Here is a 13,935-nt window from a genome sequence, read left to right as displayed (position 1 = left end):
CCTGTGAGGAGGAGCACATAGAAACGGAGTTAATCTTTCAGAAAAGATGTCTAGTATTTTTTTTAAATCCTAGCGCTAACTTGCTGGAAGACAAAATGCCTATTTACACAGTTCCTGCAAGAAGCCACTCTGAGGCGCGGTGTACTACTACTTTACAGAAGAATTCTTCACAAAATGCCTTTGCTAGCAGCAAAAAGTTTGGGCAACAACTGAAATCACAGGTGTCAGAGGAAGAAAAGGATAATCTACTTTCATGCTCTCAGAATAAGGCTAAAGAAGTAAATAGGACTTACGTGATTTCTGCCTGTAAAAAAGCAGGTGATACACCAATTATGTTTAAACCTGAAGCTAAATTAATGCTCCAGAGGAGAACTAGAACAGGCAAAGAATCAGTTTGTGGTGGTGAACAGTTGGATGAAAAAACAGCACAGAACACAGAAAATACGCAAACAGAGAAAAGACTTACTCTGCAGAGACGTGTGAGGATAGACCCCACAGAGAAGAGTAAAATAAATCAGAATACTGTGGCTGGAATAGAAAATAATGACTCTGCTGCTGCACAAAGAAATTACAAGATTGTACTTCCACTAAGTACTAGTAGTAATGATACCCATTATGCTAAACCAAGCTGTAAATTAGCTGCAGGTCAGTCAAATACAAAGAAGCAGTATAATTTGAACAGCAAGGATTCCCTTAGCAATATTGATGGTCTGTCTGAAAATGATAGCTGCATACATTTAAAATATAGGACAATCACTTCTGATAAAAAACTTCAAAATGAAGTTCCTAGATCAGCACAATTGGTTACCTCAAAATATATTAATAGGATACTAGGAGAACAGCTGAATGAAAAAGGCAATATAAATAAGGTAGCTGAAAAAGAAAGGTTACAAAACTTAATTATAAAACATAACAGTTGGGAAAGGTCAAGGACACCAAGAAAAGATGCAACAGAAGGATTGAAGCTTACACCAAAGCACAGCACTCCTCAGGCTATCAGAAACTGTTCTGTATCTGCTTCAAAGAAACAAATACCTCATCCTCAAATTGTAACGAAAAAGAAAATGAGTGTCCCCAGCTCTCTTTCTGTGAGTAGAAGTGCAAAAGCAGAAGAGAATACAACATATGTACTAGCTTTTAAGGAAGAAACTCTAGCTGACAGCAACAGCACTGAGAAAGATATTTTCAAAGCAGAGAACAGCAAAGTGACCGTAGCTGTACGTGTACGGCCTTTCAGTAACAGGTTTGTATCTTAGATTTGTTTCTGATGTTAAAGAATAGCTTTTATAGCACATGTTGATTCCTGCTTCCTATTTTCTGAATTGTTTCAGTTACTGACATGCTAAAGAGTTATAGTACGTTGTAACTTTTGACAGTAACAAATATTTCATGTAGTATCAAGCAAATGATTTTATTAAGAGACGAATTCATCATTTTATTGTTGTCTGGGGCTATTTTAAGATATTCACTAGCTGAAGTATTCTAACACTTTATACATTTATTAAATAGGATGTTCAATTCTTTAATAATGATTTTTTGTAATCTTTTGATATATATCATAGTAAAAAGGATTTTTAAAAACTTATTACTCAACTTCTTATTTTCCATAAGGCAAGATGATTGAAATTACTTCCTTACAGAATGTAGCTTATGTTTTTATTTTTGTTCCCCCCCCCGCCCCCTGCCCTTCCTATTCAGAGAGAAAACTGAAAATGCTTTCCCTGTGGTCTCCATGAGTGGTTCAGAGACATCTGTACAAAATCCGGACACAAACCAAGTTTACAGCTTCAGTTATGACTTCTCATTCTGGTCTTCTGACAAGTGTCATCCTAATTTTGCAAACCAAGCAGTGATTTATAAAACTTTGGCACTGCCACTCCTAGAAAGAGCTTTTGAGGGGTACAACACTTGTCTTTTTGCTTATGGACAGACTGGTTCTGGAAAATCATACACGTAAGTGTCTAATAATAATTGTTAGATTTCTCTAGGAGCCAATTGTTATGCAATGTCTAGTCTTTAAAAGAGATTATATAGAATAAATCTAGTAATTACTGGATTGTGTTAAAATCTTTTTACACATTTTAAAACCAATTAAGATATTAATATTTATAATAAGAATTTAGACAAAGCTGTAGATGTTTTTTGTATTTATCTGTCCCTGACCTCTTTCTGCTTCTGAAGAAGTAGACAAAACAAAGCTCTTTAATACAGATTTTTCTTCTGTGAAATCTTTGAAATGTAGAGAGTGCTTTTGTTCACCACTGTTTATTTTGTGTGCGTGAAATGGCATGTTATGAAGTACATTATGATTCTTGCACAAGACCTTTAATAAGTCATTCAAGTTACAGTTGTGTTTGTTCAGAATTAAAAGAAATGAGATCCAGATGTTCAAGTGCCACTAATTATTTGAAATCTATTCTTCACACACCCACACACCCATTCTGAGGTTTTACAGCCAATCTTGACATATGTTTTTCAACAGAATGCCTTGTGAACCTTTTTCTTTCCAACCATATATATTTAAGCCTTTTTATATGCTTTATAATTCCCACAAAGTACTATAGAATTTGCAAAGTAGATTGATGAAAAACTTTTTGTTGGTCTTCAACAACACATTTTAAGAGTAGAAATTTATTACAATAAATAGGACTTATACAGACGCAGGACATTCTTTTTAAGTGGGAGTCCTGTTTTTACTTTTACTGTTTATTTACCTTGTCCTAAAAAGAAGATATGATCAATATTGTCATCTTGTTTGTAGTGTGCTCCCCCCCCCCCCGGTAAACAATTGTTTACCTTCACCCCTGTGTATTTTCAGCAAGGCTGAAATAGATATCAGTAATAACTGTGCCTTCAGGTCTGGTCTCCACTACACACTTCTGCCGACAGCTGCATTGTGCAGCTGTGTGATGAGCTGAGACTTGACTGATGTAATTGAATTAGTCCAATATACTGGTTTTCTGTAGTGGCAGAGCTAGACAGGACACAGCTATACTAGAGGTGGAGAGGAGCTTGGGTTACTACACTGGCAGGATGCAGAGAATATAAAATATGTATATGTAGGATATCAAACATCTGTAGGCTTATTATTTAATTTGACTTAGTGTTCAGTTGTTCTAGGGTTTCTGTTTCAGTTCAGTTTTCAACCCACTTCTCCGTGAATGAATCACAGAATCAAATATGTTGGAAAGGACCTCTGGACATCATCTTGTCCAACCCTCCACTCAAACAAGGGCCAGCTTAGATCAGATTTATTTCTGTAACTAATTACTTTTGTTACTTATGCATTCTTACTCTTATGGTAACTATAGAACTGTACAATTAACAAAACTATAGTAATTGCTATGAAGAGTTAGAAAATGGAATGCATATATAAAACATGGGTTTCTTGTAACTGCAGAATGATGGGATTTGATGAAGACCAAGGAATAATTCCAAGATTTTGTGAAGATCTCTTCACTCGAATAGCGCAAATGGACAAGCAACAGGTACTATAGTGTTTATGCTGTGTTGTGCTAATATTGAATTATGAGGAGACTGGTGTGTTTCAGTGTTTTGATATCTTTCATTCTTTAATTTTAAACCTTAGCACTGATCTGGTTATTAATGCCTATATTCTATTGCTGATTTAAGTCTTATTTCTGCTAGTGGATCCAGTTAACAATATTCTCTATATAGTCCAAACTGATGTTATATTCTGATTCCTTAGTGACAACAATGTGAAAAAGAAATATGGGCGTGATATTTTTGATATGCCACTAGGCTGGGCATTCTTTTTCTATATATATCGTGTCTTACAAGATAAGAATTACAAAAATAAAGGTAAAAAAAATCCTAGTTGGTCCCATGTTTTTAGTGGAGGCATATAAAATAGAACTCAAAACAAAAGAAGAATTCAGCTTTAAACGTTGTTATATATCAATGTGAAATACAATTTAATAGTAGTATTCTTGCTGAAATTCAAAAGGCACAATTCAACTATCATTATCCGAATTTTTAAGACTTTAAAATTTTCCTTGTAAATTTTAAGTTTTGCTTCCTTTTCTGTTTTGAGAATGGATCTTTATTAATAAGTAAGCCTGTAGGGGAGAGTGCTCTTTGGGGGGCAGGGGGAATGTTTACTCTGACTACATTTTGGTTTGAGTCCCTTTCTACAGCTATGTTATGTAGATTTAAAAAGACAGAGCTGTAATCTTTTCCAGAGTGCTTTAAAGAAGGGTTATATTCTGTTTCTCCCAAAAGTAATTTGTGTAATAATGATAATTTAGCAAATCATAACTGGAGACAAAAGTAAAAATGTATATATTTTGTTGTATATTTCTGGCTATGCTGTAATTCATTTTTCATAATCCTTTCAATTTCGACCAGTCTGTATATGCTTTTTGTATTACTATTTTGAGTATGTGATTACTTACATAAATATTTCAAAACTCAGAATACTACATCTTGCACCATCACTGTCATGGTCACAGTAAACAACCTTGTAGTTGTTTATAGTCTGCTTGCGTAAGCTAATTCTAGGTGCGTTATGATTTCATACAGCTGATGTGTCACTTCAACATAATCTGAGGAGGTTTTTCATAGTATGTAATGATAAGGCTAGAGAAGCATTAGAATAGGTTGTTGTGAGGGTTTTGGAGGCATTAATGGATGTTTTTCATGAACAGTCTGGACAGACATCTGTCGGGAATGACCCGCATGTGGTTTGACTTGGAGTAGGGGTGAACTGGAAGGTCTGTTCTAGCTCAGTGGTTCTATGATTGACTGCATCCATCAGGGAGAAAGTTATTGAAATGTTAGCAAGCAGTTAGCCAAACTGATGAATCCACAGTTGACTTGAATCAAAGACAACAGTTTGAATAATGTTTTTTCCCTGTGGAAATGCAGCAAGAATGTCATTAGAGCTGCCCGACAAGCTAAAATTCATTTAAACAAGTGTGTGAGACCTAGAAAGTAACTTGGTAAATACACATGTCAAAAGTGCATGCTGTGTATGTACATACAGAACTATTTCCCATCTATGAAGGAGAAAAGACCTAAATCGCAAATGTAGGTACATGTGGAGTTTGTTTTTTGTGGCACTTGTCAGATATACTTTCTTTTTCTGTCAGACTGTTGTTAAGGTTTTTCTAAGACTGAATTTCTAGTAAAGAATCACTTTTGAGGAACCAACTCAACTACAGTATAATGCTTGAGATGTGAACAGTGCAGCTAAAGCTGTCCCTGGTAGTAACACAAATCATAATACTTGGTTAAAAACCCTGAATGTTTTTTAAAACTATAAAAAGGATTAAAAATTTTTATTTACTTGGATAAGGAATATCCAATTCCAAGCACGCTGGTGTCTAAGGTTATTTTTATACTCTTTTTTAATATATATTTTGCCTACATCTGTAGGGACAGACTCACAGGTCAGTAGAGGTTGCATGCTTATTTTTAGTGACTCAATAGATGTTTGCTAACAGACTATAAAACAGCTGAAGGAACAGTTGGTTAAGTTCATGCAGACAAACTTTTCTATTTTTAACTATTTCAAGTTTCTTTAACACCTTATGCATGAATTCATGGTTTTGAATATTAATACCAAACAACTCATAATATTTTAATGTTTCAGTAGGTTGACAGATGCTGAGAAATTTAGGAATGCTATTGCTTACTGAATTTGGCTATAGAGTATAACTTCTAATAAATGCAAAACTACCAGATGCAAGTTTGCTGTTCTTTGCTTATGCATTGTGAATAAGTGATTCTGTTGCCACAAATCATCTTGAACCTTGTATGTATTTCTGACTTTAATGATTTGTTTTTGCTGCAGTCTTCCTTGCCTTGTAAGCAAAATTCCATTTACAAATATATTCCCCAAAAGCTCCTAGAGGTATTCAAAGGAAAGATGTGTTTTCATGGAAGCTTGTTGTTCAATACTTTTAAGGTTGCTGTGGATAGTATCTAGTTTTGTTTTTCCAGTAGGTAATCCTTTCTCGCCATGTCAGGGTGTAGATAACACCAGTCAATGCCTTCTGTTGCATGTATGATGTTGTAGAAGCCTGGTCCCTAAGGGAATGAGGCTACTGCAGGAGCAAACAAGACTGGTAATCTATGTTTATGAAACAGAAATGGTGATGAACGTGTATGCTGCAGACTATACAAATAAAACTTTTTTTTTTTTTAAGATTTTGTATCATCTTGAAATGAGCTATTTTGAAGTTTACAATGAGAAAATTCACGATTTGCTCGTCTTTAAAGCTGAAAGTGGACAGAAGAAACACCCAGTAAGTTGTTGCTCACAGAAATAAATGTATATACTCTATCTCAAAATGGTGACATCTGTTCCCTAAACAAAAAGGCACAAATGACAAGTGATTGTTGCTTTCTTATCTATTTAAGTACTTCAGACTGTTGTGAATAACTGGAGTCAAATAAAAAAAAACATCTCACGATATAACTTCAAGCAAAATGTTTTGTACTTAAGAACCGCTAAACCATAAATCTTGCTGAAATAGAAACAAGGCAGGTCAGCAGGCTCTCAAAGCTGCTGTTAACATCTCTCCTTATCTGCAAAATGAAGAAGATATTATCAGCCTTTATAAAAAGACAGTAATAGGATATTATTTATCTAAGTCGTCTCTGGATTCCATCAAGTTTTCTGTGCTGTCTAATTTGAGTTACGTTCTTGTAATTTGGTAGCATTAGGAGGCTGCCTTGTTGTAATAAAGTATTTTTTTTTAATTTAGGTGACACATCAGCCTCCTCAATTCTCAGCCCTACTGAAGCGTCCATACGCTTTCTGAAAATATCTGTGTATTGTTTATCTGCTGCGATGCCTGTTTACCATTTAATTGCAGTTAATAGTATATTCATGGAAAATTATTAATATTTGCAAAGGGAGAATCCCTCTTCCCCCCTGTATTTCCTCTGTACATCTATACTACCCAACTATGGAAATTTACTTTTGGATTAAGAACTCGGAACCAAGATGGATGATCTCGTTCAAATTCTTTGCCCTAGACACTCCACTGCTTAAAACCACGGGGCTGGCAGGAAGTTCCACTCTTCTTTTGAAGAAGTTGGGGGAGGGGGAGGACTCAGGGACCCTATTAACTAGTTAAGCTAGTTCTTAATGTTTTTGTATTAAATATGTAAAATCATAAGCTTCAGAAATTTGTGTTAAATAATTATGATAAGTTCCTTCACCATATCCCTGTCAAGTTTAAAAAACAAACAAAAAAACCCACTATTCTTTGAGCTTTGTGATATTGAGCAGTGTACTGGCCTCTGGTTGTGTGCAAGTTCTGAGTGTTTATTTGAAATCAGTGGCACTATAGTCACAGAGTCATAATTCTCTCTCTGAATTAACTCTTTTGTATATGTTTGGGTATACATACATCTATAATAAAAGAAGAAAAATATCTTTATCTTCAGTGCAAAGAAGATAAAGTTCTTTGTTTCTACATTGAAATGGTTAATTCAGGATAAATATTTTGGTATCGCCAATTTACGGTAGGCTATACTACATACAACTTGCTGCTGAAATAAGCCCTTTATCTTAAACTTGAGACTTACCTGAACCAGTTGTACAGAGATAGGACTATATTGTCTTGCTTACAGTAGAAGTGATTTTGTTAGTGTTTTTCAGTGGTTTTGAGCTAAGCTTCTGTTGAACTTGGAACCATAAAATAGATTTACGTTGCTCTAAAACCTTCCATGTTGTGGCAGCAGAATTTTTATGTAAATCCCTTGTTTAATATGTTAGCTTTTTTGGTGCTTTATCCAAATGTTCTTGCACAGTTAGTTCTGCAAGCAATGGTCTGGTGCAGTCTACTGTTTTTTCTCGTGCAACTGTAAAAAAATCGGTTGTTGGTATTTTCATGAAAATTCTTCTAGATAATTAATTCTGAATTTTATTGGTGATAATCTTCATACTAGAAAAACTTTCTCTTAATTAAGAAATTCCTGATTGCTATGTCCAATTCATAGGTTACTAATGAATTCCCCTCCTAAAATTATTCTTACCAGCTCCGTGTAAGGGAACACCCAGTGTTAGGACCGTATGTGGAAGACCTGACCGTGTAAGTCTTAACTATTCTCATTGTAATAAATGTGTTGGCTTAATCCTGAAATGGTGTTCCAGTTATTATCCTGTGGCTCTGTGCAAGCTTGTGTATTTGCCAATGGATTTGGCAAGATCATAGCTCCACCTAGTTTTACAAAAACTTGCACCTGTGTGTAGCTTAACTTGCTGTATTTCCATTTGGCTTCAGTGAAACAAATAGGCATGGAAGTCTTGACACAATTTGAGCTTTCATGGTATATTTGTATTTTGTCTGTAACTTGGGAAATATTTCAAAACTCAAGCAGCAGGGAACACTGTAAAAACAGTTTGAACCCAAACTTTTTTTTTCCCTCCCCCTAGGAATGTTGTCAGTTCTTATTCTGATATCCAGGTAAGACTTTCTTTGTTACTAAAAGTGAATGCAAATACTTCTCCTTGCTCTTTCCTTTACCACTGAAAACTAAATTGCATGGATGAGAAGAAAATACTTTACAGCCTGCCCAGGATTCCATGATATTTCAGCTGGTTATGAAAAGTAATAAGAACACTACTCCTATCACAGATCTGTCTAGGTTCAAACAGACAAGTGTCACTCTCTTTCCACATTATCATGAGTTTTGATTTATCCCTTATAGAGTCATCATTTGTTGTTAACTTTATTTGCAAACACTTTAAACTTCAGTTAACTACTCGAAAGTGTTTTTTTGTTTTTTGTTTGGTTTTTTTTTTTTACATCTCAACGTCTCTCTTTTACAGAGTTGGCTTGAACTAGGAAATAAACAGAGAGCAACTGCTGCTACAGGAATGAATGACAAGAGCTCTAGATCTCATTCAGTCTTCACCTTTGTCATGACGCAAACAAAAGTATTGCTGGATGTTTTATTTTTAATTATCTATTCAAATATGTTAGTGGAAAATTGTTTTGTGTGCTTCCTAGAAATTTGTTGGGAGAGAACATAAAAGATAAGTAAAGGACAGTGATATTAACATAGCTTTCTACAAAGCAAAACTTGTTTTATTTTACATGCTTTGATGAGTAGACTTTAATGCCAGTTTGCTATACATATATTTATAGCAGTAATATAAATGTCTAGACTGGTAGATCTAGGAGCAGTTCCAGGCTTCTGAGTGTCTTTTTGAGATGTATCTGGAAGTCAAATTGGGGCCAGACCTTATTTCATATTGGTGCCAACACATCTTGGTTTCTAAGAAGACTGGGCTACGCAAGCTAGAAGGCTCTGAGTTCCTGCAGGTGACAGGCTGTGTCTGTGCTGGGAGATGCAGTAGGTGCTTTCTGCTCATTTTCAGCACAGTTCAGTTAGCAAATGTTTCCTTGCTTCCGGATACCTCTCTCGCTCATGTGCCTTCATGATATAGGGACACTGCAACTTCTTATTTGACAGATTTATGTATAAGAGACAGAGTCTACCTCTGAGAGAGGAGCCTAGAAACAGAAGTGAAATAGGTAGAGTTCCTCAAAGTCTACAGACTGTCAATTTCTTCCATTCACAAATAACTTGCAGGTTTTTTGGGTTTTGGTTGGCCTTTTTTTTTTTTTTTTTTTTTTTTTTGGTGCAGTTTCATAATTTTTTTTTTTCCCCTCCTCCTTTCACTCACCATTCTCACCACTGGATTATTTCTTTTCTCCATGAGACCTAGTCCTGAGGCTTTTCCAGTCACTATTTACCTGATCTTCACTGATCTAAGTCATAATTTCCATGGGTACTATATAGAGGCAGTAGTCAAACTTAAGTAGCAAACTATAGTTTTGGCTGCTTGTTTTTTTCATGCTTTTTGTGCTTATTCATTTGTTCCATTGTAAATGCTTGATGCTATGATGCTATGGTTAATTGTGTGAATGTTGCCTTCAAGAGATGTACATTAAGGCATCCTGTAAAAAGTAAATGGAAGTGTCATTTAATTATTATTATTATTTTTTTAAGTAAACAGCTTGTTAGATTTTTGCTTATTCTCTGCTTTTTATTTTGGTTTGAATGCAATGATCTTCTTTCTTCCAGGTAGAGTTTGTGGATGAAGAGCAATGTGATCGTAGGATTACCAGTCGCATAAATCTAATAGATCTAGCTGGCAGTGAACGCTGCTCAGCAACTCAGACTGTTGGAGAGAGGCTGAAGGTAAATCCGCACTGGAAATCTGTGAAAAAAGATTGGTTCTGAAGAGCATCCCTAAACTCTGCTACTCCAAAGCACCCTCATCTCCCAGAAATCTTCTTGGGAAGAACAGGCATCGTAGAAGGACTTGTAACCCTCAATACTTCTTATAAATATTACATAGCATTTTGTCAGTGAGGGCAGGTGACTCTAACGAGCTATTTTGACAGTGCAGTCACTGTCAGGCCAAATGTGTCTTAGGAGGCCAGTGTTCCCTACGCTATGCAGACCTGAGGATCCTTTCAAAGAAATGAGGAAAAACTGCCCATATGAGTAGCTGACTTTCTAAATCATGATTCACATGTTGTGCAGGTTCAGAGCTTGTCCCTTTTCTTGGCTTAAGTAAATGGAGTTTCTAATAGGAGACTTTCAAGCTGCCTTCGTAAGAAGGTCTCCAGTTCTTAGGACTACTCACTTTAAAAAGGGGGTCTCTTCTGTCTGAATGAAGATCATCTGGGATACTATTGCAATTTTTTAAATCAGTAGTGACATTTAATATGGTATATCTGTATCACTGAATAAGCACAATTAAGTGAAAGAGTACAGTCAATAACATCACACAAGAAAATACAATTGAATTACAATTATATTTTTGTTTCGTGTAGGAGGGTGTGAGTATTAATAAGTCACTGTTAACCCTTGGAAAGGTTATTTCTGCACTCTCTGAACAGTCTCAAAATGGAAAGAAAACATTCATTCCTTACCGGGAGTCCATCCTTACATGGTATGTACATTTCAGAATTACTTATATAGAAGTAAAGGCCGCCTCAGACTGTGGGTTCCACTTCTGTTCAGGAAACATCCCTTCCTTTACCTCATCTATATTGCAGAAGTGGGTTGATATGAGGAGCAGAGAGGATAGAATAATTACATCTCTGATTGCGGAGCCAGTGCATTCACAATGCATTTTCCTTTATATGCGGTACAAAGAAATGTGTTACTACATTTGTCTTTTCTGACAATGTCCTCACCTTGCTGCTCTTCCTTGTCTTTGTTACCATGGAAGTGATTCCGTGTTTTTTTGGCATCTACTGAATTCTAACACCTTTTTGATCTTTAATGGTAAGAAACTGTGTTCTTCAATTATTTGCTTGTGTTGTCATCTTGCATCAGAAACTTCAGTTTCATACTGCTTCTTACCTTACCAGTGACAGGCTTGTTAGCAAGTGGTTAAGCTGGTTTGAATTAAGGCAGAGGCATTTAGGTCATGTGGCTTGGCACAAAACTCTCATTCTTACAACGCTGCTAATTCCATAATGACATTCAGGTAAAGATAAAACCTCAAAAATGGGAGTTAGAGCAATTCCTATGTTTCTGCACCCAGAGCAAGTGTTCTTTCTGCTTAGAAATCCAAAACTTGTATTTCAAAGTGATCTATGGACGGAAGAAATTAGCTGTTGCGTCAGGTAAAGAACAAACAGGACCTTGGTTTGGATTCTAAGTAGCTAAAAATTGCTTTCAAATAAGTGGCAAAACCCTAGATATTTGGTATTAAATCCATTCAGGTTGAGAAGTCTGATTTTGCTTTCCATACCGGGGGGGGAAAATGACTTACAGTTTCATGTCAAACAAAGGTTGTTAAAGGAAAGTCTTGGTGGAAATTCCCGAACTGCTATGATTGCCACGGTCAGTCCAGCTGCCAGCAGTATAGAAGAAACACTCAGCACTCTTCGCTATGCAAAACAAGCTTGTTCAATAATCAACATTGCTAAAGTAAATGAAGATGTGAATGCCAAACTAATCAGAGGTGAGGCTGGCATCTGAAGTCTTCGAAGTTGGTTTTTTTTTTCCTTTGTACGTGTTTCTAACTTATCTTTCTGTAAGAGATGTTATTACCAATAACCTCTTGTGCCAACTGATCGCTTATTTGTGGTTTCTGCACTCTTAAAATGTTTGTAGTCAAGACTTCTAAAATGCAAATGTCATTTCTTTGAAACAGTTTTGCTGTTTCATTAACTTTTTAATAATGTATTTTTATAAACAATATTTTGCAGTGCCCCAATGACAAACATTTGTACAAGTAATCACACATAAATCTTATGAATGTGAAAGCTTAAGATATGTTCACCTCCACTGGAAAAGAATCCAACTTGTGAAGTTTTTTCACTAGAGCAAAACTTCAGCTTAGTCAGATCAGAATGAATAAGAGCACTGTTGAGTATTAGTTTTTTTTGTTTGTTTGTTTTTTCTTAAAACACACTTCTCAGATGCTCTATGATCGGGTGGGGGGGGAGATTTTTTCCCTTCTGCTTTTCATGTGCATTCCTGCAACTACATTTAAACACAACCTGGGATATATGTTTTCTTAATGTAATGCTTCTCTGTGAGCTTTTTGCCAAGTTTAAGGTGATATCTTGGGCTAGGTTTGAGAACTTTGAATAGGGAAAGGTATTTTGCTTTTAATCAAATATCTGGATGAATTTTCCAGAATCTTATTTTAATGTCTGATCCATATTTTGTCTGCATTTGTGTATGTACTCTGTGTGTGTGTGGTATGTCTATATAGAACTGAAAGCTGAAATTGAAAAACTGAAGGCAGCTCAGAAAAGTGCTCAGAATACTGATCCTGAAAAATACAGACGTTATGTGCAGGAAATAACTTCTCTGAGGGTAAAACTGCACCAACAGGAGAGGGACATGGCAGAAATGCAAAGGTGGGGCAGTCACTAATGTCTTTTGAACTAACTAATGGTAATATTATATTCTGGAATTTTTCTCCTAATATGTTGTGTTAAGTCATTTTCTCCCTAATGTATTAAGGGCCTGGAAAGAAAAGCTTGAACAAGCAGAAAAAAGAAAATTAGAAGAAACAAAAGAATTACAGGTACATCTTCTTTCTTCCACTTGACACTTCACTTCCAATAGAAGATTGTATAGAAAATATATAGCACCAGCGAGCTTTGCAGAAGAGCTAGAATATTTTCAGCATTTGATTTCCATAATACTAGTCTTTGAACTGACAACTGTGACTTCGTACAAAATTTTAAATAAATTTGACTGCACAAAATAAATTTTGTTTTTTATGCTGAGCTCTCTTTTCTTTAGAAAGCAGGAGTTGCATTCAAAATGGACAATCGTTTACCAAACCTTGTTAATCTCAATGAAGATCCCCAGCTTTCTGAGATGCTGTTGTATATGATCAAAGAAGGAGAAACTACTGTTGGAAAGCATACGCCAAATTCAAGACACGATATCCAGCTTTCTGGAGTGCTGATTGCTGCTGACCACTGGTATGTAGTATTCTTTAAAGTTGCCCTTTTTATACTCACATGAGAGTAAGAAATATTTCTTCTGACCCTTGCCCCTGCTTTTGGAGTCACTCTTCTTTCTGGCAGTAACAAAATGACTTTTCTAACCAGGACAATTATTTTTTAGGGATAATTCTGTACTGTTCAGTGTTCAAGGAAGCTTCCTCCTATTTCCCACTAGAAATCTGATAACTAAGAAAGTTTTAACTTCTCTGTCTGTTTTGTTAATACAGTGAAGTTTTCTACTTGTGCAGAAATGCTTGAGAAGGAGCTAGTCAAATGATGTTGTGTGTGATAACTCTTTTCAATGTAATGTCACAATTATTCATGTAATTGTGAAACGCCTTGACAATTTTCACTTAAAACTGCAAGTCAGCAAAATGTGTATGTATATGCAGATATTTCCAGGAAGGTAGTTCTGTTAGGGTGGTTAAGTGAAACGCACTAAAATACCTGTGTTCAGCTT

At 35.6% G+C, this 13,935-nt stretch overlaps 1 protein-coding gene across 1 annotated transcript in view; it reads left to right on the top strand.

Annotated features, from left to right (window-relative positions):
* Positions 1-54: 54 nt before the first annotated feature.
* Positions 55-13,935, top strand: part of KIF14 (kinesin family member 14) — a 36,535-nt gene continuing 22,654 nt past the window's right edge. The window contains exons 1-13 of the mRNA XM_013961268.2: positions 55-1,243; positions 1,699-1,953; positions 3,401-3,488; positions 6,171-6,269; positions 8,014-8,066; positions 8,411-8,441; positions 8,807-8,914; positions 10,069-10,185; positions 10,827-10,945; positions 11,796-11,968; positions 12,728-12,875; positions 12,982-13,045; positions 13,267-13,451. Coding sequence (XP_013816722.1) covers positions 96-1,243; positions 1,699-1,953; positions 3,401-3,488; positions 6,171-6,269; positions 8,014-8,066; positions 8,411-8,441; positions 8,807-8,914; positions 10,069-10,185; positions 10,827-10,945; positions 11,796-11,968; positions 12,728-12,875; positions 12,982-13,045; positions 13,267-13,451 — 2,588 coding nt within the window. The 5' untranslated portion in view covers positions 55-95. The remainder of the gene's footprint in view (positions 1,244-1,698; positions 1,954-3,400; positions 3,489-6,170; positions 6,270-8,013; positions 8,067-8,410; positions 8,442-8,806; positions 8,915-10,068; positions 10,186-10,826; positions 10,946-11,795; positions 11,969-12,727; positions 12,876-12,981; positions 13,046-13,266; positions 13,452-13,935) is intronic.

The sequence above is a fragment of the Apteryx mantelli genome, chromosome 8, assembly GCF_036417845.1.
Source record: "Apteryx mantelli isolate bAptMan1 chromosome 8, bAptMan1.hap1, whole genome shotgun sequence".
Classification (NCBI taxonomy): domain Eukaryota; kingdom Metazoa; phylum Chordata; class Aves; order Apterygiformes; family Apterygidae; genus Apteryx; species Apteryx mantelli.
This window is presented reverse-complemented; position numbering and strand designations above follow the sequence as displayed.